Consider the following 22,327-nt stretch of genomic DNA (forward strand, 5'->3'; position numbering starts at 1 on the left):
TAAATTATTTTTTTTGGCTTTCAAGGCTAGGAATCCAGACTGTCTAGTTTTCTGGGGCAGAGATTTTGATTTATATCGTTTGCTGAGGGAATGCTACAGGAGTGTTGTGAATGCTCTTCACTGATCATCGTATGTAATTACTTTGACGAAATCAGTTCTCTTGAATGCCATGATGTATATTTAGGATTGCGCTACCTGACATATTATTTTTATAATGAGAAACACATTTTCTAATCGAACTTTTCTTACCTTTAATGAAAGAAAACTGGTGCTTGTTTTTTGTTGTCAACTTGACCAGGGTTGCCAGTTTGGCATTTTAAATGCCAGATTCCAAAAATCTGGCATTTTTGAAAACCGTTTGGCATTAGAAAAATCATTTGGCATTTGGCATTTTCATTTGGCATTTTCTTTTCTTGTATATTATACTTCAAATGACACCTTTTCTTAATTATTTCTAAATGCGTAAAAACAAACATCTTCACATTTCTTTTTCATTCTTAAAATCCAACCGTGGTGTAGTGGTTTAGCACTCCACTTAGTAGTCAGTAGGTAAATAATTACCCCAACAGGAAATTTAGTATAATTCCAAAAAACAAAACAAAAAAAAAACAAAACAAAAAATAAAATAAAATAAAAGAAAAAGAAAAGAAAACACGCAAGTCACCAGGATATGATAGTAAATTGTCTATCAAAAGTGAGTAGTTTTCTTAGTGGGGGTGGGAGTCAACAGACTTTGGCATCTTTTTGAGTGTTTTGGCATTTTTTGAGTCTTCCCCTGGCATTTTGTTGAAAAATAATCTGGCAACCCTGTTGTCAACTGCCCACCAGGGTTGCCAGTTTGGCATTTTAAATGCCAGATTCCAAAAATCTGGCATTTTTGAAAACCGTTTGGCATTAGAAAAATCATTTGGCATTTGGCATTTTCATTTGGCATTTTCTTTTCTTGTATATTATACTTCAAATGACACCTTTACTCTGCACTTGAACCAGATTCAACAAAAAACATCATAAGAAACACGAAACAGTAAGTTTTCTTAATTGTCAATAATTATTTAACTGTTTACGTATTTACCTTTCATGTTAATGTATTTCTTTTTCATTCTTAAGATCCAACCGTGGTGTAGTGGTTTAGCACTCCACTTAGTAGTCAGTAGGTAAAAAATTACCCCAACAGGAAATTTAGTATAATTCAAAAAAAAAAAAGAAAAAAAAGAAAAAGAAAAGAAAACACGCAAGCCACCAGGATATGATAGTAAATTGTCTATCAAAAGTGAGTAGTTTTCTTAGTGGGGGTGGGAGTCAACAGACTTTGGCATTTTTTTGAGTGTTTTTGGCATTTTTTGAGTCTTCCCCTGGCATTTTGTTGAAAAATAATCTGGCAACCCTGCTGCCCACTGGCTGGCTCAGCTGATGGTGACGTGCGATTGACTTTTGACATTATTTTTCTGTGAACTGTGGAGAATTAAAAAAGAAATGAAATGTGGCCTAGAGCGGCTTGGATGCCTGATGTAAATGTGTTTGTTGTCATTGTTCATGAATAACAAAACAGTTGGCAGCGTTTGAATAAAATCTGAAAAAGTGAGTTTTTTCCCCACTTCATTACAATTCTTACGCTTACACTTACACACTATCTACACTCACACAATCACAATCAAATCAGTTTAATTCCTTTTGATTTTGATGACTTGTTTTTTGTTTGTTTTTGTTTTAAATTGTTGTAATATATTCCTTACTGTAAGCTCCAATTTAACTGTGTGAATTTAATGATTCTAACATAACATTTAGTTTTTGGATTTCGGTTCACACTCAACAATACCAATACCAGATTGAAATGGCAACATTTGTACTTGTTGTACTTGTTGGATTATAAAGTGAAGATATCGAGTTCTCCTACGTCTGACACACTATCATTGAAGTATTTGTGACCGATCTTCTCAAAAGGGTATTATGTCAGGTAGATGTGATTCTTAAAACTTAAAATTGAACTCCAAGTTCAACTTATATACTTATAAATTTTGAATTAAAACTACAAACGCCTTTGTTTTGGAGAACGAGTTTGTATCATTATATCATCAACAATCAATAGGGCTTTAAGATGGAGCAACTGTTCCTTTAATGCCTTTAAAACATAAGTAACAATATGTATTCGATATTTAATATTACTTTACACTGCATGGTAAAATTTGAAAAATTCAAATGTTCTTATTCTTCAAAGTTTTTAAAGTTAAACTTTATTGTCACCCACGGCACGGTCTCAAAATGGTATTATTAATAATACTGGGATGAATGATACCACTAAAAGTAAAATTGAATTTATAAATTGAGAAAAACAAACTTAGGCCTTCTGGCAATGTAATAATCTCTATTTATCCTCAACCATTACAATTACAAAGAGATATTAATATGAACTCCAGGTTTTGTATTCGTGGCTAGAAATTGAATTTTCCTGACCCGATGCCAATACTGTTTAGATACACTGGGTCATAAATTTGTACCTATAGATAGAAAACAAAAACCGTGAGCTTTTTTGGTTTTTTTTTAGACCCAGGCCATCCTATCTAATGACCCTCTTAATTAGTAACAATTTTATTTGTTAGGTTAATTATTATGTTTAGTAGTAGTAGCAGTAGAAAGGCATTGGCATTAACTGCTTCTGTATCGTTCGTTATAATATTTTTTTAAATTTATTTATTTATTTATTTATTTTTTTTATTTTTATTTTTTTTTTTGTTAAAGGATGACGTAAAAGGTTGAAATATTAATGTTGCCTAACGCGTTCGTGGAGGGTGGGGGGTTAATTGGGCAGTTGGTCAGTTAGAGGATATATTGGGTTGGTGGTTTGTAATAAATTTTTTTACTTTTTTTGATGATTTAAATTAACAATTAAATAGCTGATCATGGCTGGATGTGGAGAGGAGATAAAATGTGTTGTTGTGATTGGTGGATGACAGAGATCCTGTACCAATCGGTTTATTGATGATTTAGGGCTATTTGTAATGTTGTTTAGATAAATTGTCTGGGACTGGTAGAGGTTTAATAGGGGGGGGGGGGGGGGGTTGGATTCTGTGGGTTTTGATTGGTGGAAGTTGGAAGTCTGCAGCCTATCAGCTGATCGGAATATTCGAACCTGTAATATGGGGTTATTGTGGAAGTGAGGTTAGGTTTAGGTTTTAGGTTGGATGGGGGTGGGGGGGGGGGGGGGTTTCTGAATTGCTTCTGTTGAGCTTTTATATAGTGCAATATTCACTTATGTTCAAAGTCCTTTACAAAGGGTACCTGGCCAACAGCAACACATAGCATGTTGGATGAGACATGATGTTGGTTAGGTGATATTGCTATTTTTTTCAACAGAGATAATACTGTTAAAGGCCAGGTACTTATTTTACACCTGAGTACTGTGAGAATATTAATAAAGAGCCTTTTCCAAGGACTCAACAATGCACCGCTTAGAGTGGGGCTAGAACCCAGGACTTTCCCAACGGAAGTCAAGTGTCATACTACAAGACTACATAGCCTTTATCAGGTTGACGTTAGGGGTCACATTTGTAATGACAATCAAAGCATCTCGGTAATATTTAATATCCTTAGAGATAAAAATTCTTGCAAATTTTTGACATTCTCTAGAAAGATTTTTTTTTCATTCTTTTAAAGATTACCTCTGTTCATCATTAATATAAGTATAAGAAAAAAAAATACTTTTCCTCAATTCTAAATTCTCTTTTTCATGAAAAAAAGTTCTTTTTCGAAATATTTCATTAGATAAGTTGACGTGACAAATGCAAATGAGATTATAGGGACTCTAAGTTAAAAATCTTTGTTTTTCTCCCTCTCCTTCTTCTATAGATGTTGTCATATCATATTTATTTTACTTTGCACCTCTCTGTTACTGATAATATTTAATAGATTTTTCTTAACTTCATTTCAGCTATGTTCAAACTGCACATATCTCTGGAAACGGCCTATGGAAGCCTGGCCTTCTTCTCCTCCATCTTACACAATCTTTTTCTGATATACCACGTGGACATGTTTGTGTCAATCTACAAGATTGATAAAATGTCCTTTTGGATCGGGGAGGCCTTATTTCTATTATGGAATTCGTTAAATGACCCTTTATTCGGATGGATCAGTGATCGCAATCTCCTTCAGAAATCTAAGTCTGGGTCAGCATCTGAACACGATGTTGTTTTTATGAGGCTGTCTCGTCTACAATTGTTTGGTCCACTGTTTGCAATTGGTTTCATCTTATTCTGGTTCAAGTGGATATGGACAGGAGTACAATTTGCTTTGTGTTTGTGTTTGTATGACGGTTTTTTAACAATGGTGGATTTACATCACTCCTCTCTTTTAGCAGATTTGGCCGTGTCTGCTGAGAGACGGACAAAGTTCAGCTCAAAATATTCCATTTTTAGTGCAGTAGGATCAGCATCTGTTTTTTTGTCATATTTATTATGGGATAAGGGATCGTTGTTTAATTTTCGATTGTTTTGTTTTTCATTAGCTTTCATGTCATTTGTCGGATTTTTCTTCATGGTGCGAGTGATGAGAAATGTATTTATGAATTCAGCACAGAGTCGTCTTCCAAACAAGTGAGTGTTTTTTTTTTTTATTGATGGTGGTCAGTAATTGTGAATAAGATGACAATCAATAATGAAGGGTCACAACTGCTAATTTTGACACCTTTCTAATGTCAATTGGCAAGTTCAACTTTCACCGAGCATGTTCAGTAGATACAACACTATGCTTTTTCATTCTTGCACATGAGGGAAATTAGTCCTTCAGAGCAATTAGGCCCATTGAACCAGAGTTTCTTTTGGTCTCTATAGCATGAAAGGACAAAAGCAATTGCTTGCTACCCTTTGGACAGGCTTCCAGTCTGTCTAAAAGTACTTTCCACTAGATCTAATAGACCCAGTTACCCAATTACTGATGGGTTGACATCGGGACCAGAAAAAAATCTCGACTTCACCCAGTCACACAGGATCAATCTCAGTCCCTTTATGTGTGCTCTACTAACTGAGCCATTGGGACCCCCTGCTAGTTCATTAAACTTTGCATCTGTGTGGTCATTGTCATTGTTTTAATAGTGGTTTGCTAAAATATTTACCAAAGTGTATGATGAGAGAAGACGAATAAAATTGCTTTATTAAAGAATGCCTCAACAATTGTTGTTAAAATGTTATTGTCATTCATTTTCCAATTTTTATCTCATTTTAAGATACATTCTATTATATTTACAAATTGATGTTGATGGGAATGTGATATCATAATTTCAGGATATTGAATGTTCTACTCACATCCTTAACATTTGAGCTTTGAGCTTTTGAGCTTTTTTTTTTATATAGCGCAATATCCACTAAACATGCTGAAAGCACTTTACAAAGGGTCCTTGGCCAACAGCAACATTTAACATTGAGGATGGGACATGACATCTGTTAGGCGATATTTCAATTTTTTTCTGACAGAGACAACGCTGTTAACAGCCAGGTACTCATTTTACACCTGAGTACGGTGAGAGAATGTGAGTAAAGAGCCTTCTCCAAGGACTGAACTATGCAACAAGCAAGGCTCAAACCCAGGACTTTCTGATCTGAAAACGAGTGTCATACCACTAGACCACATAGCTGCACACAACATTTGCTTCAGGCATGAATTAAACATTTTAAAAGAATTTGAATTCTTTTTACTTATTGTTGACAGCCAATAATTATGATTTTTATGAAATTATTTTTAATCACATTTTGTCATCAGGTCTGTCGAGGATGACAAGTTTGAGTCACAATTGCCTTCAAAACAGGGAGCTTCCTTGAAGAGCTTTTGGAAACAGCTCATGTCTCATAAAAATTTAAAGTGGTTTGCATTTATGAACCTTGTTCAGGTAATTTCTAATTTATTTTTTTTTCCTTTTTTTTTACTTTTGAGATTCACATCATCAATCTGGTAATATGTTTGAGTGAACTAGATGCAGGAAATTTGTGAAACCAAAAACAACCTCCCCCTACACCCCTTAAAAAAAAAACAAAAAAAAAAAAACAACAACAGCAACAAAAGACCAAAAAAAAAAAATAAAGAAAAAAACATAACATTATAAAACAAAACAAAAAATAAACAGATAAAAAAGAAAAGCAGAAACAAGAACAAACAAAAATTAAGAGAAATAATGAAATAATTATGATTACTTTGATCAATTTTGCGTGTTTGATTCACCCCAGATTGATGAGAAGAGTGAACTTTATCATCATTGCTTTAATTTCTATCTCTGTGCACTAAGAAAAATTGGAGAATGTTGAAAACTTTCTCTTTTGTTTTTACAGCAAGAATCTTTTCACATACAGTTGAAAAAGATTTTGCCATACTGGTCTACTTCTTGTAAAAGAATTCAGTTTTGATTTCATTTTTACTAACAACAGAATAATGCAACAGTCTGGTTATTGCATTAGGCAAGCTAAAACATTAATATAACATTGATTAATAATAATACTTTATTCATCCCAAAAGAGGAAATTTGTGCACAGACATTCATGATTTAAAATTCGTCTAAATCATGTACAGTGGTGCCAGCCTTAGGTAAAAAATGCCTATTCTTACGCGTTTTCGTTCATTGTACACATTTTACTGAGGATTGTACACATTATTATATTTCTATTTTTTAAAGGCATTTTTAGCAATCATCGACTCTATTATTGTACTTAAATAAATCTGTTTCTTGACCCGAAAGTTCATTATCAGATTTAGCACTAATTATAGTTTTTGAAGGATTATTCGCATTTTTTTCAAAATCCTACTCATTTTGGTTCTCCATTATACACATTTTTATGGGCTAGGATTGGCGGCACTGCATGTGGGGAAAAGAAATTAATGAGCATGCAAATGGCGACATAAAGCACAAAGAATAAATGCAGATAATAGTATACACCTGGGGGTAGGGGGGGGGGGGGGTGGTGAAGTTGCAGAGTGGTTAAAGTATTGCACTGTAATCCAGAAGGTCCCGGGCTCGGCCCTGCTTCAGGCACTTTCGTCTTTTTCCTTGGGTAAGATTCTTAATCCCCAATTTGCTCACTTTGACAGGTTGATTCCTGTTGACATCAGACATCCTGTTTGATGGATTATCTATATTCCTTCATGGAATGTCTAGGCAATGGGATCTTTGGTGCCGTTGTGAACGGGCTTTTAAAAAAAAAAATTAATAGATTAATATTGTAAAAATAAAGAACTTTGTGGCATGCAATAGATAATCGTTATATATTATGATATTTTAAATCAATTATTGATTATATGCACCATAAACAGCTTAAATTAGTTGTAGATAAAAAAATTCACTGACCGCATACTATAAGAATTATTTGAATGCGTAGTATGAGGGATGTATGTGTGGCTATGTGGGCTTATGGTATGACAATCGCTTTCAGATCAGAAGGTTCTTGGTTTGAGCCTTGCTCGGCGCAAAGTTGAGTCCTTGGAGAAGGCTCTTCACTCACATTCTCTCACCATACTCAGGTATAAAATGAGTACCTGGCTGTTAACAGCGTTGTCTCTGTTGGAACATTTTTTAATATCGCCTAACAGGCGTCATCTCCTAAATGTTAAATGTTGCTGTTGACCAGGGACCCCTTGTAAAGCGCTTTGAGCGTGTTAAGTGGATATTGCGCTATTTTAAAGCTCAATCAAAAAAAAATAGTAATAATTTATGAATGATTTTTTGTCTTTCTGTCCTTGTTATTATAGATCATTGTAGACTGGGGACGGTTACTCCTCGACTCGAGGAGACTCTATGAGTGAGGATTATCTCATATCAGATAAATTTACCAACTTGAATTTTTTTAAAAAAGGTCCAATTTGAGTCTTGATACTGACCTGACCTTAATAAAGGTTTCAAAAAAAAAAAAAGGTTGTCATGCCCCTGTGATGGCCACATTCACCTAAATAACCATTCTTTCTCATTTCCCCAGGTTTTCCATTGTCATTTCAACTCCAACTTTTTTCCAATATTTATTGAGGCCTTGCTGGGAAGTGCAATTAGCCCTGCTCTTGGTTGCTGTATATTGGGTAAGAATGAAGCCATCTGATTATGTAATGTAAAGGTTTCTCCAAGATAAATTGAAAACGGAGTGACTATTCGTCAGTACTGACCCCCAGACGCTAGCATCTGGGGGTCAGTACTGACGAACAGGCACCAGCGTCTGGGGGTCAGCACTGACTAATAGGTACTGGTATCTATTGGTCAGTTCTGGCGCCTGTAGGTACTGACGGTGCCAAAATTATGGAAAAATGCCATTTTTTGAAATAACTTGTTCTACGACAAATAAATCCGCATTTCCTGTCCCATACTAGTCGCAAGGAAGTCCCTTGGTTTCACCTTTTTTTATCGGTTTACGTGAGATTTGTGTAATAAATTTATCAATTAATTAAACAAATGATATTGTTCAGTCCTGAGAAAAATACCAAATTTGATGTTGAAACGCCAAACTGGAAACCTTATATTTCGGTTCCTCCAACGCGCATGCTCACTGATGCGTGACGCCAGAACTGAAAGTGAAGCTCTTTCATTGTCTCGTCTTTTTTCATTCCGTCATTTGAAATTCGGCTTGCTCGCATCTCACTGAGACAGGAGAAAGCTACAAATTATGGAACTCGCTGTCGGCAACAAATTTGCCTCCTTGAAGGCTTTAACTGATGCCATCAAAAGGCATGAGGAGGAAAGTAATGTTCTTTTTATAAAGAAAGAAGCAATCGAACTCGGTACCTTTCGGGTACGAAGCAAAGACCGTAGCGCTGAGCCACGCTGCCCCCCCCCCCCCAAAAAAAAATGCATGACAAAAAACAAAAACAAAACAAATACATTTTTTTAAAAACCTCATCAATAGAATGGACAATGTATTATAAAAGAATCGTAACAAGAACTATTATATTATAACACGTTTCCTCTATTTTTCTTTAATTTAAGCAATAACGAAAATATACGAAAAAAAAAGAAAAACAAAAACACATACACACAAAGACAACATAAAATAAAAAAGAATCGTATGGTGGCTTGAAACAACGACAGTCATATCGTTGCCCCAACGGCATCTAACCGTAGCCATCGTTATGTTATAGCCTGATACTGAAATCCAAAAGGACCGGCAGTTTGACGTCATTATTTTTGCACCGGTTAGTGAGTTGTTAGTAGAGCTCAAGGAAACAAGTTATTTCTGGTTGAACTACTGAATACGACTCATGATTTGTTTTCTTTTATGGCAAAAGACTGGCAGTTTGACGTCATTTTTTGGTAAGTATCAGGCCATAACTTTACGAAGGCCACAATCTAACGCGTTAGACATCAAATTTATCTAAGTGACCAAGTGTTGCTTAGTGTCATCGGATAAGTTGGCCTTGAAAGCCTGGGATTTTAATTGTTTTGTTTTTTTTTTACTTTAGGAAGTGACGAATAAGTGCGAAGAGGTCTTTGTCTGCACTGACGAACAGGCCCGATGTTCGTCAGTGCTGATTAATGGCGGGCGGTGGCACAGACCGAAGAGAGGCTGTCTGTGGGCGGCGGCACCTGTTGTTCAATACTGACCAATAACACCAGGTTATTGGTCAGTGCTGACCCCCAGGCGCTGGCGCCTGTTCGTCAGCACTGACACGCAGGTACTAGCATCTGGGGGTCAGTACTGACCAATAGCCCTAGCCAATTGAAAATGTAAAATAAAGATCTGAGGCTATGCCAAAAGGTCGATTTTGTGACAGTCGCCTCAAAAATACTCCAATACTTACTTACTTACTTACTTACTTATCCTCTTGGTCCTGGGCCAGCGAGCTCAGCTCAATCCATGTCTTTCCAGCCTCTTTCATATCCTCTTCAACTGTCCTCCTTCAGGTGCCCATTGGTCTGCCTCTCTTTCTTTTTCCCTGTGGGGACTCCAATACTTAGTTATTTAAAAAAAAAAAAAAAAACTAAGGAAAAGAGTTGATTTCATCAATTTCTATAAGTTAAACAATGTTAAATAAACCTAAAACTGATAATTTAGCCCCAACAGAATAGTAGAAATTGTGCTCTCAAAGTGTAAACAGAGTACTCACTTTTTCAACACTTTATAACTACTATAATTTTGGTGCTAGATCGTCAGTTTTTGGGTGTTTTTTTTTTTCTATTTAACCTAGATGAACTGATGAAAACAAATGTTTTCCTTAGTTTTTTTTCCAAATAACTTAGTTTTGGAGTATTTGTGTATCGAACATCACAAATTGAGCTTTTGGTACATCGTCATATATGAATTGTCTTTGAATTAAATTAAGAAATATGTAGCGAAAATATTTTATGATTAACATAAAAAATGTAATAAATTGTATTTTGAAAAAAAAAAAAAAAAGAGAAAGAAAAAGAATCATCCCTCACTTTCTCCAATTTACCTCTATTTATACTTTTTCTTATTTTTTGTTTTGTTTTGTATTTCCAGGGTTATCATTTGTTGCCCCTCACATCAACAACTTGTACTTCTTAAACCTGTGTCGAAAATACAGCACTTACTCTGTGATCAATGGGCTGTTTTGGCTCAAGATGGCCACCAGTATGATCATGTACTTTACTGGTCACGATCATATTTGGATTCTATGCTTTTTTATTGCTAGGTAAATATTATAAGTATTCTCTCTGTCTACTTTAATCTTTAGAAGATGGAAAAATAACAACACTCTTTCAGACATTTACAATGTGGGAGATTTAGTCCATATGTGACCCCTCGTCTCAAAACGGTATTATGTCGGTATGGACCAGATGCTAAAAAGTCAAATTATAGTTAAACTGGTCAAAAATATGAAACGTTGGTATTTAGCACAGTAAAATATGATATTCCTTTGCCTCTATAAAGCAAATAAACTCAACTTAAGCATGATATTTCCGGCTACAAATTCCATTTTCAGCATCTTAATCATCCTGACTTAATACTGTTTTGAGATGAGGGGTCACATATTTGGTATTATTATTTTATTTTTTGAAGCTGTTATGTTCATTTTGGTAATTTCTTTTTACAGTCCATAGTTTCTGGCAGCTTAGTATCATTTTTACTTACATTAACACAGAGTTTAATGGTGCCGCAGTATATGGATGTTTGTGGGTGCTCATAAAATGTTCACATTTTATTGAATCAACCTGTGTAATGTATAACCCATCTCCGTCCTTCCCCTTTTCAAGGCATTGACATAAGCTCACATGATCCAGTTTTGTAGTTTTAAGTGGGTAATTTGGGTATGATTTTTAAAAATGGCAGATTGCGCTTTTTTTTTAGTTGAGTTGATAGTGATAAATAAAAAATAATAAGGAAAGAAAGTTATGTTGTTATTGCTATGTAATAATCTGGCTTATGAGATATTCATTTAATGATTGTTGCCACATCACCTCATTATTTAACTAGTTTAGTGATACTATTTTAATTACATTATGCTCCCTCTAATGATGTCGTCAGATGTCGTCATGAGGGCATTCCATGAGGAAAATCAATTCAACAAATGTCTGATGTCAACAAGGCTCATCCATGTTGTCCAGTTGAACAAATTGAGGGGTACTCTTGCCCAAGGAAAATAACGAAAGTGCCTGAAGTGGGGCTCAAACTAGGGACCTCCCGGATCACCTTCAATGCCTTTACTATTCGATCACCTTGCATACACTTGTTTAGTGATGACTTTTTAGTAATTCGGTAAAAGTTAAATTATTGACATCATTAGGGCGTGGTTCTCAAAAGTTATTTACATTTTTAAAAAATGCTTTCTCAGTAACTGTGTTTTCACTCAAGGTTTTGGAAGAAGAAATGCGCATCATCTATTTTCTTTTATTTTCTTTACACTTTCTCAGCAACCGCGTTTTCACAGAAGGGACCTGTAAACTTCTGAGTTTGGTAATCAGTGACCTGGTAGACGAAGACATGGTGATCCATGACCGTCCACAGGCTGTGTCTGCTCTCATTTTTGGTACGACTGCCCTTTTATCAAAGCCTGGTCAAACATTTGCACCGCTGATCGGAACATGGTTGCTGACAACTCTCACAGGTACATCAGTATTAATTTGTATTCAAGTTTTTATCTCTGGATTAAATTACTGGAAATGAAAATTAAAAAAAAAAAAAAAACAAGAAAAAAAAAACAAGAACGAAACAAGAGGGTAAAATGCAATTATTGTCATTTCAAGCTTAAAAAAAAAAATAAATAAATAAAAGCAATGAAAAAGTTGATTATGTTTCAATTTCATTCTTTGAACATGGGTCATCTTGGTTGCCATCATATTTAATTGATAGTAACAATTGCTTGCTAATTTTAGGATAAGAGGTTGGTTACCACAAGTTCCTTTCTGTAAGATTGAGAACCACAAGCTACTTTCTGTATGATCTAGATATAACATCACTGCTGGATGAATGGAGGGTTCAGAGAATAACTAAGCAAATAGGATACTTTGCTTGTCGATTATTGATTGATTGATTTATTTATTAATTTATGAATTTAATTATTTATTTATTTATTTATTTATTTCAGGTCGTGATATATTTGAGAGTGGTGAATCCCAAGGATCAATGAGACTTGACATTGCATCCCTGGGAATGGAACAACAACTTTCGTATAAAAATGGTGTTTTTATGTTATTAGTCAGTGTACCAATTGTGTGTGCCATATTACAACTCATTGCCTGGTCGCAGTTTTCTTTAAGAGGTCAGAGGTTAGCTCAAATCAAAGCATCAAGACAATCAGCTATCGTATGGCAGTCGGTATGATTAATGATAACATTTATTTATTTATGTACCATAAGTTATATACAATAGAATTTGAAACAAAATTGTCTTTTAATGAAAATGAAACTAGCATAATAAAAAAATGTTCCATTAAAGAGATGGTCCAAGTGAAACACATGATCCCAGGAGGTCAACTACATATAAAGTTGTTATTTAAAATCAAAAGATTTTATCTTCAATTTTGAATTTTTTATAAATTTTTTTTTTGTTCTTTGCATTTTTTTTCTGCTTTGTTTTTACTTTTGTAATGAAAATAAAATGTCTGCTTTCAAAATATTTTATTGAAAATAATCTGAAGCAGATGAGAGCTCAGAAAATAGGTTGGCACCTTGCAAGTGCGATAGTGTAATGCTATAGGTCATTTCTCTAACCAGATTTATTTTCTTTTTTCTTGGTATAATCTCTCCCATCAGCAGCAATTGAGATCCCAGACTACATAAAAAAGACTATTAGACAAATATAATACAGGAGGAGACAAATAAATAATAATAGATATATGAATAAATGAAGCATTTATAATGCACACACTTCCACTCAAAGGTGCTCAGGGCACCATGTATATGCATCTAAAGAAAATAAAAACAAAAAAAAACAAACCCCAAAACTCAAGGCATTTAGAAATATAGAATGACAGTGACAATAAATAGTTAAACAATGCACAAATTAAAATAAAATAAAACAAAAAAAAAAAGCATCAAATTGCTACAATGATTGCAAAAACCAATACATATAAATTGAGCAGTTTTTTAAATTCCAGAACCATTCACGAATGGAATACATTACAACTTGAAATTATTGTTATTGAAAATAAAGAAAGATTCAACACTAAACATAATTCAGATTGCCAACACATATATTTTTTTATTGTCCGATGGGCCCATCACTGCAACATTCACAAATCCTTCATGAAACAATGTTGCATCGAACTTTCTGCAAATGTAAGACCTGAAGACTTTTTAGCATTGAAAAGGAGATTTAACAATTAAATACTTTTGACAACAAAATTTCGCTGACGTCGTTTTAATTTGTGCTAGAAGTACTTCGTACATTCTGAAAGGGAGAGAAAATCACAGTCATCCATAAAATAGTACACAATCAAATTGCAGCCACCCTCCCAAAACCAATCGGGGCCAAAAATCCTGTAGAACAAGGGAGCATGATCATAAATTGTCCATCCCACACTCAAGAACAGAGACCCATAATTCATTCTTTCTCTCTGCATTACGACTCTGGAACAACCTACCACCGGACGCTGCAGAATCATGATGCCTCCAAAAGTCATATAGAATTGCTTCTTTCAGTTTTACAGATTAGTAACGTCAGTGAAAATGAAAGCGTTATGTTTTTTAAATTATATTTTTTGGGGTATTTTTGTAGATTGATCCTCCATAAAAGAGGCCTTCCACATAATGAAGAAGAAGAAGAATATGGGGTTTGAAATTGAAAAGGAAGTTGAATCCTAGCTGATGATTCTTGTTGAATCAACACCCTACTATTGACCCCCTGCCTCATAAGGGTGTCATGCCAGGGTGAATAAGTGGTGAAAATTGAATTAGTATTATTGCACCCCTAATAATAATAAAAAAAGATTGTCTATCATCTCTATTTTGACATAAGCATGAGTTGAAAATTCACAAATGCACATTCATGAGTCGTCAATCAGGTTAATGATTAGCGCTAAAAGTGATGATGTAATTATACAACTAGAGAGAGAGAGAGAGAGAGGGCAAATAAAAACTAAGCACATGAGGTCAAGTCAAAATAGATGCGGAGAACAGCAAAAATATTTGGGGTGACACTTTCAATTCAATTCAATTTTTTTGCCCCTTTTTCATATTTTTTTTTCAGACTTTCTGAATGGTTTGGGATGAGAAGGGGTGTAATAATAAGATTAAATCAGATTTATTGAGTAATTTATACTCCTTTTAATTTAAGATTTTCACTCACAAAGTTTGTGCGAGAGTCTTAAATTATTACTCGTGTATATAACTATAACCCAATAAACACTTCATCCTCTAGTAAACAACATGAAAATTAAGTCAAGTTTATATGCTGTATTGATGAAAGAGCATATCATTTTTATAAAGTTTGAATAACAAAAAATGTTTATGCAGATGATTGTAAGTTATAAAGTTTCCTTTCAGACTTTTGATCAGTCCTGCCATAATACCAGCTTAATGCACTGGGTGACCATTGCATGTCTTTGCATTCCAAATTCCCATAATTTAGTTAAAGATGAAGCCATCTATATGTATATATATATGTGTGCGTTATATAGGCCTATATATATTTTGATCATGTTCACGGATGTTGAAAGTTGGAACATAGAATCAAATTGTTGTAGTATGTATTTTTGTGTTACATTTCAGCATTTATTTACCTTTGTTGGATTTGTTTCTATGAGAAAGCCTTGTGACTTTTTACAAATTTAAACCAACTCTCATTTTACTGTAAATATTGTTTTATTCCCCCCCCCCCCCCCCCCTCTAATTTTTTTTCCTTTATTTTTAAGCTCAAGAATGAGAGATATCCAAAATGTTTTTTTTTAAATTAGCTTTTTAAAAAATGTATATTGTTTTGGTTTATTTAAAAAAAATCAATTTATGTATTATTATTACTATTATTATTATTATTATTATTATTATTATTATTATTATTATTATTATTATTATTATTATTAGAATGACATGCCTACCATTTTATGGATATGGTTTCATACCCAATATATTTGGCTATTGACCTTGAAATAATATAAAGTCAGCAGTTATAGAAAAGAAAAATATCGACTGATTACAAATAATTTCAGAATTGAATAAATATAAATAAATTAGTAAATGAATAAATACATCAATCAATAAATTTATAAATACAGTGGAACCTCCCGATTACGACACCTCTGAATAGCGACAACCTCCTGATAATGACATTGACCCCTGGTCCCGTTTTTTTTTTTATTTAAGACCAGTGAAAAAAACCTCCAAATAACGACACACTTTTTGATAAAACCTCCGAATAACGACATCATTTTGGCGATTTTTGGGAAGTTTTCTTAGATATCTGATACAAAAAATACTGAGTATTAGTACTCAAAGTTTATAAAAACGATTCCTGCTTGAACCAATGATAACGCAGCTTTTGAAACCAATGAGAACGCAGCTTTTTTTGACGAATCTTGGCTGATATGCATTAATAAAAACCAAGGTATATATGTAAGTGTAAGCAAGTAAACACAAAATCTTGGAAAATGTGATATTATGTGGTGATAGAAGTAGTAGTAGTAGTATAGTAGAAGTAGTAGTAGTAGTAATAATAATAATAATAATAATAATAATAATGATAATAATAATAGTATAGTAGTAGTAGTAGCAGTAGTAGTAGTAGTAGTAGTAGTAGTAGTAGTAGTAGTAGTGGTAGTAGTAGTAGAGGAGGAAGAGGAATTTTATCTAACTCGCAGTGTCCGAATTACCTGTTTTTGTTTATTTTAAAGGGTTTTACAGCGCTTGTGACACATCTATGTCATATCAGCGCCAGTAAAAATGAAGAAAATTGGATAGTAAAAAACATTCTAGATTTACAATTGAAATGACATAAAAAAAAGTAAGAATAAGGGGAATGGTTTAAATAGGGAACAGATGTAGATTCCAGGAGCACACTATCAGTGTACTCAGTTCAGATCACCTAAAAGTCTCATCCAGACACACGCACAAGAACCCTCTAAGAGGAATACACTACAATGTTTTGTTTGTTTTGTCAATGTTAATAAAAACTGGTCCCGCTGGCCTTACCACGCCCACTTTGTCCGCCATCTTGGAAACATCTAAATAACGACACCTCCGGATAACGACATAAAAACTCGGTCCCGGGGCATGTCGTTATCGGGAGGTTCCACTGTAGATGGATAGATAAATAATGAATAAATATTGAAAGAAAAATAATGAGGTAAATGGTGTGACCGTTTAGCCAGAATATCTTCTTATTTAAAAATAAATAACATTTTTTTAATGTCTAGGATTAAGTTTCGTGTTCATCTCAATCAGGACAAATTATTTGTGTTCAATTATGGAGCTCATTTTAAAGACAATTTAACAAAGTTATACTTTCTCTTTCACAGAAACAAAAAAAAATGTCCGTGACTCAGGTAAAGTGTTAACCTGAACTTGACCCCGAGTCAGGACTGCCAATTTATGGGGAATTCCCTAGTGAGTTCAGTTACTATGCTATCTAATAAAATCAGTAAAACTACTCTCAATTTCTTATCTTAGTTACCTACCGCATCAAATTTGACCATAAACACAATTTTCTTTTTATGCCAGTGGTTTTAATACTAATCGTAGTATTTTAATCTCAAATAGGCCATATTTAATCAATTTACAACGTACCAACTGTTTTTAAAAAATGCCAATTTTTCCTCTTAAAGAAATGAAACAACACTTTTATTAGTATCGATTTGGAATATAGAGTATTCATTGTTTGAGCTATACACTGTAAAATGTTGAATGAGTTGTCTACAAAATTGATGATTATTTAAAGCTGATCTTATCTTCACCCACGCTAAAAGACTCATGATAATTATTTGAATGAACTACATAAACCGTCTATTTTTTTGCTGCAAACCATCAAGAAACACAAATGATAAAGAAATGAATTAAAGGACTTTCTGTTTTGTGTAGATTCAAAATTTGAGATAAAAGTTACCTTTGATGTGGATATCATTCATGAAGATGCATAAGCAGCATTCGAAACAATGGCAGATTACATAATGTTAAAGAAATGAGATGAAAGCAAAGAAATGTAATGTAATTTTTATGAGAACAATGAGGGGAACTATTTCACAACATAATAATAATGATGATAATAATAATAATAATAATAATAATAATAATAATAATAATAATAATAATAATAATAATAATAATAATAATAATATATTTATATAGCGCCAATTCCACATTGCTGCAGTTCTAGGAGGAAAATTGACAGGAGGGGAAATTATACATCCTACATATTTAACAATTACACTTCTCAGATATTATGGACTATTTATACACACACAGTTCCATTCATAACCTCATTAAGACAAAGAAGAATTCATCAGGTGTGTTTTAAGACACTTTTTGAATGTCATTTCAGACGAAAATACCCTACTTCTAACATCTAATGGCAGTGAATTCCACACATTTGGGACGGCATGAGAAAATGCTCTATCAGAAAATGTTTTCGAGCCTTTTTTAGGTACACAAAGAAGGAGTTGATTTCTAGATCTTAGGGATCGAGGAGGATCATAATGACACAAAAGATCTGATAGATAGGATGGTGTTGCTTGGTAAAAATATTTAAAACACATAACTGCAATTTTGTATATAATTCTCTGCTTGACAGGCAACCGGTGTAGTATCCAAAACAGCGGTGTAACGTGATCATTCTTTCTCTTTTTAAATACTATTTTGGCAGATTCTGTATGTGCTCGCTGGAGCCTGTTTAGCATAGTTGGGAATTTTATACATTAAAGCATTGCAATAATCAGTCGTAGAAAATATAAAGGATGAAACAAGTGTTTGAATCAATTTTTGATCTAAAAATTCTCCTAATTTCAAAGTTCAAAGTTTTACATAAGCCATCAATGTGATGCCTCATGGTGAACACGGAGTCAAAAAATACTCCTACGTTCTTAGTTTTGTCCGTAAAATAAATTTTTTCATTTTCAATTACCAGAAAAGAATGATTCATGTTATTGAAATTATTTTTCGGGTTGTAATATAGAATTTCTGTCTTTTCTACGTTCATTTTTAGTTTATTTATGACCATTCAGTTCTTAACATTATCCACACAGTTCTCCATTGCTTGAACCAATAGGCTCACATCAGACTGCTTACACGATTTATAAAGCTGAGTATCATCAGCGTATATATGGAAATTAATGTTATACCTTCTAATAATATTGCCTACTGGTTGCGTGTAAAGTGTGTATAGTAGCCCCAACATTGGGCCCTGAGGTACTTCATACAGTAATTTAAAAGAAGAGGACTGATTCTAGTTTAAAATTATTGACTGTGGACGCTCATTTAAATATGACTCAAACCACTTTAGTACATTTCCAGACAGTCCATAAGATTCAGAGAGGCATTTGACAAGTATTGAGTGGTTGATCGTGTCAAATGCTGCACTCAAATCCAGAAGAGCAAGAATAGAAACTTTGCCTTCATCAACTGCACAGAGACGATCATTTTGAATTTTTGTTAATGTGGTTTCTATGTTATGGTGTTGCCTATATGCAGACTGGTGAGCCTTGAAAAGATTATTATTGACTAAATGTGATTTAAGCTTGTTTGGCGACAATTTTCTCTAATATTTTAGAAATAAATGGTAGATTAGACTGGTCTAAAATTTTTAAGCTCATCAGGAGATAAATTTGACTTTTTCAATAAAGAAGTAACAGTAGCATGTTTAAAACAGTCAGTAACATTTCCTGTTTGAAGAGATTCATTAACAATCACTGTAATTAAACGTAAGAGGGTATCCAAATGAGTGATAAGCAATGTTGTTGTTATTGGGTCAAAACAACAAGTCTTGGAAGGCAAGGCTTTTATTACATCTCGGACTTCCTGTTCAGTCACTTTAGAAAATGAGGAGAATGATGTTGTGCCTTGGTATTTCACAAATGGTGTTGTCAACGTTGTATCTAATTATGACAATTTTCTCCTGGAAATAGTTTCCAAACATTTCTGGTAGATACTGTTTGGATATTGTCGATGGTAGCGAATTACTGACATTTCCTTTCTTGCCCGTGAGCATGTTGTCTATTGAAGAGGAAGTGCATTCTTTTATTTTAATTTGCAGTATTTTGCTGTGGCTTCTGTGAATAAGAGTTTCAGTTTTATTTTTTTGTCTGAAAAACTCTCTATCGACAAATAAACCTGATGAACAGAAATTTCTCTCGACTTTTATGCGTTGGGCTTAAGCCTGTTTTATGTTGGTGGTCATCCATGGCGCTGATGGACGTTAAGTGATTGAATTGGTGCACGTTCATTGTGGAGTGTTGCCAATTCCTTGTTAAAGGATCTATTTTGTCTTCTGCATCTGAAATTGCTGGTATCATTTTCTTTAAACTATTACCAAAGTTGATGTGATCAATCTTTTTCTTCGATTTTATCAATGTTCTAACCCGTTGTTGTTTATCTATATCTATTTCGAATGTTATCACATAATGGTCCGAACAGCATTTGTCAAGGATGTCCACATCAAATGATTCCCCTGCCAATACCCAGTCCAGTGTGTGATCCTTTGTATGTGTTGTATAAATAGGCGATCCTATGATGGGAGGAAGACTGTCAAATGTACAGTGACTATTTTTTTTTTGAGAGATGATTTTGTTTTCCTTATAAATCATCTCTCTGTTATGTAGGTTTTATAGTTATTAGTTTTGATTATATTGTGCTTTGTAAACATTTGAGTGTATTCTCCAGAGAGGGCCCCTTTACTTGTCCCAGATGGGACTTTTCGGTAGTAATATCAAAATAAACACATCGGTTGATCGATCGTAGAATCGTCTGTTCCCCGTTTGAACCAGTTTCTATTGTCTTACTTTTTCTTTCATGCCTTCGACTTCACATCTACAGCTTTTTTTCTATCATCTTCCTTTTTACTGGCACCATCATGAACTAATATATTGTGTCGCAAGCGCTGTAAAAACCATTAAATGGAAAAGCATAAAACTTAACTAGTCTTCCTTTTTTTTTTGGTGATATTTACTTGTTTGCTAACTTTAATGTAGATTTGACAGTAAATGATAATGTATCATTATTTTTACATAAGGGTTTTTTTTTAATTTTCATCAATTGTTATTATTACTCAAACTTAAAAAAAAAAAGAAGAATTTGTATAGGTAACTATTTCGTATTTTTTGAAATTATCATTGATTATTATTATTATTATTATTATTATTATTATTATTATATTATTATTATTATTATTATTATTATTATTATTATTATTATTATTATTATTATTATTATTATTATTTAAACATTCAAAGAATCTGTTCATGCAATATTTTTAGAAATGTATTTTAAATGACCTGTGACCTTTGAGTGTTCCAATCGCTAACAAATATATTTGAAAACAAATATATTTTTTTAAAAACTTTGAATCTTTGCCCCAAAATTATTGTTTTAAAAATTATGAAATGTATTCTGAAGTAGAATGTTTGTTAAGGTCTATAGATCCGAGGTCTTCTGTTTTTGATTGCAATAATTTTGATTGATTGCTGAACCCCAAAAGCAATGTCATTTCTTAGCGGTTTAAAGCAGAGATGATACAGTTCAAGGAAAGCTTCAATTTGATTACAAAAACAGATGAAATGGACGTTTCAGGTTTCCCCTTTATCAACAAACAGGATGAATGAAACACTACAGACGAATGAGATAATGTGTTAGTGGCATTGTTAAGATGAAGCTTACATTCAATTTCACATTGTTATTTATATCTGTATGAATGTATGAATTGACAACCAGCTGTGAATTGTCTAGCTACAGCATCGCTTGGAGACTATAACATGATCCACATGATGGCCAACAAATACAAACAGATACACAAAGTGGACAGAAAATTGCATAGTGGAGATGTTATGATACTAAATGATACTACTATCGTAGCCGAATGCAATTAGTTCATCATTATCTCACTAAATTTATGTCTAAAGACAGACTTTTAGCAAAGTCTTTGTACTTTATCACCTGAATGTAGGGGATCCTGACCTCCCATACCGGGCAGGGGGGTACATATTGTGTCTTCTATCCCCTTATATCTGTTTTCCAACATGCTTTCTGTCTTTGTCTTGGAATGAGATTACTTGGTTTTGTCCTGGCCCTGGCCCGAGTCCTGGCTGGGAGGGAAACAGTCAAATGCATAGTTAATGTTTTGAGAGATGATATTTTTTTCCTTGTAAATCATCTCTCTGTTATGTATTATTATATTTATTTTTAATGTATGATGTAAGCATTTGAGTGTATTCCTCCTTGTTGGATTTTGTGCTTGTGTCCGGATGAGACTTATAGGTGAACTCAAGCTAAGTACATTGATGGTATGCTCTTGGAATCTACATCTGATCCCTATTTGTTCCCAATTCCCCTTTGTCTTACTCTCTCTTGGGTGATTTAATTGTAATTCTAGAACTTTCGACTATCCCATTTTCTTCCTTTTTACTGGCGCTGATATAACCTAAATGTGTTGCAAGTGCCGTAAAACCCTTAAAAACAAACAAAAACATAAAATTTCTTAACAAGAACTGAATAAAACTTCTTTATTTTCTGGTGAATTCTGTGTGATAAAACAGAAATCACTATATTGTGATATGTCATTGCTATGCAGATAATAATTTTATCATATAGTTTATTCTCTGAAATAAAGACTATTATTTAAACTGATTACAACTGAATGAATAATTACATTTTCTCAAGAAAAAATTAAGTCTGATGAAAAATATCAATGTATATATTCAAATGAAACCTAAGTTATATTACTCAATGTTAATGTAATGCGCTTCGTTGATAAATGAATCAATAATATATTTTTCT

General features: G+C 33.5%; 1 protein-coding gene across 1 annotated transcript; it reads left to right on the forward strand.

The window, feature by feature from the left end:
- The first annotated feature begins 1,365 nt into the window (after nucleotides 1-1,365).
- Nucleotides 1,366-14,166, forward strand: LOC144965650 (transmembrane protein 180-like). The gene is made up of 7 exons (XM_078901209.1): nucleotides 1,366-1,578; nucleotides 3,926-4,586; nucleotides 5,749-5,875; nucleotides 7,947-8,043; nucleotides 10,437-10,608; nucleotides 11,828-12,021; nucleotides 12,502-14,166. The coding sequence occupies exons 2-7, from the start codon at nucleotides 3,928-3,930 to the stop codon at nucleotides 12,735-12,737; spliced, it is 1,485 nt and encodes a 494-aa protein (XP_078757335.1). The 5' UTR covers nucleotides 1,366-1,578; nucleotides 3,926-3,927; the 3' UTR covers nucleotides 12,738-14,166.
- Nucleotides 14,167-22,327: the final 8,161 nt, after the last annotated feature.

Source organism: Berghia stephanieae, chromosome 2, assembly GCF_034508935.2.
Source record: "Berghia stephanieae isolate SIO BIC M18660-M18661 chromosome 2, UCSD_Bste_1.3, whole genome shotgun sequence".
In the NCBI taxonomy this organism is placed as follows: domain Eukaryota; kingdom Metazoa; phylum Mollusca; class Gastropoda; order Nudibranchia; family Aeolidiidae; genus Berghia; species Berghia stephanieae.

Excerpts from the sequence above, each read along its gene's own strand:
- LOC144965650 (XM_078901209.1), top strand. The coding sequence starts at position 3,928 with ATGTTCAAACTGCACATATCTCTGGAAACGGCCTATGGAAGCCTGGCC. Across the intron at positions 8,044-10,436 it reads TCTTGGTTGCTGTATATTGG|GGTTATCATTTGTTGCCCCT; the intron begins GTAAGAATGAAG and ends TTGTATTTCCAG. Across the intron at positions 10,609-11,827 it reads CTATGCTTTTTTATTGCTAG|CAACCGCGTTTTCACAGAAG; the intron begins GTAAATATTATA and ends ACACTTTCTCAG.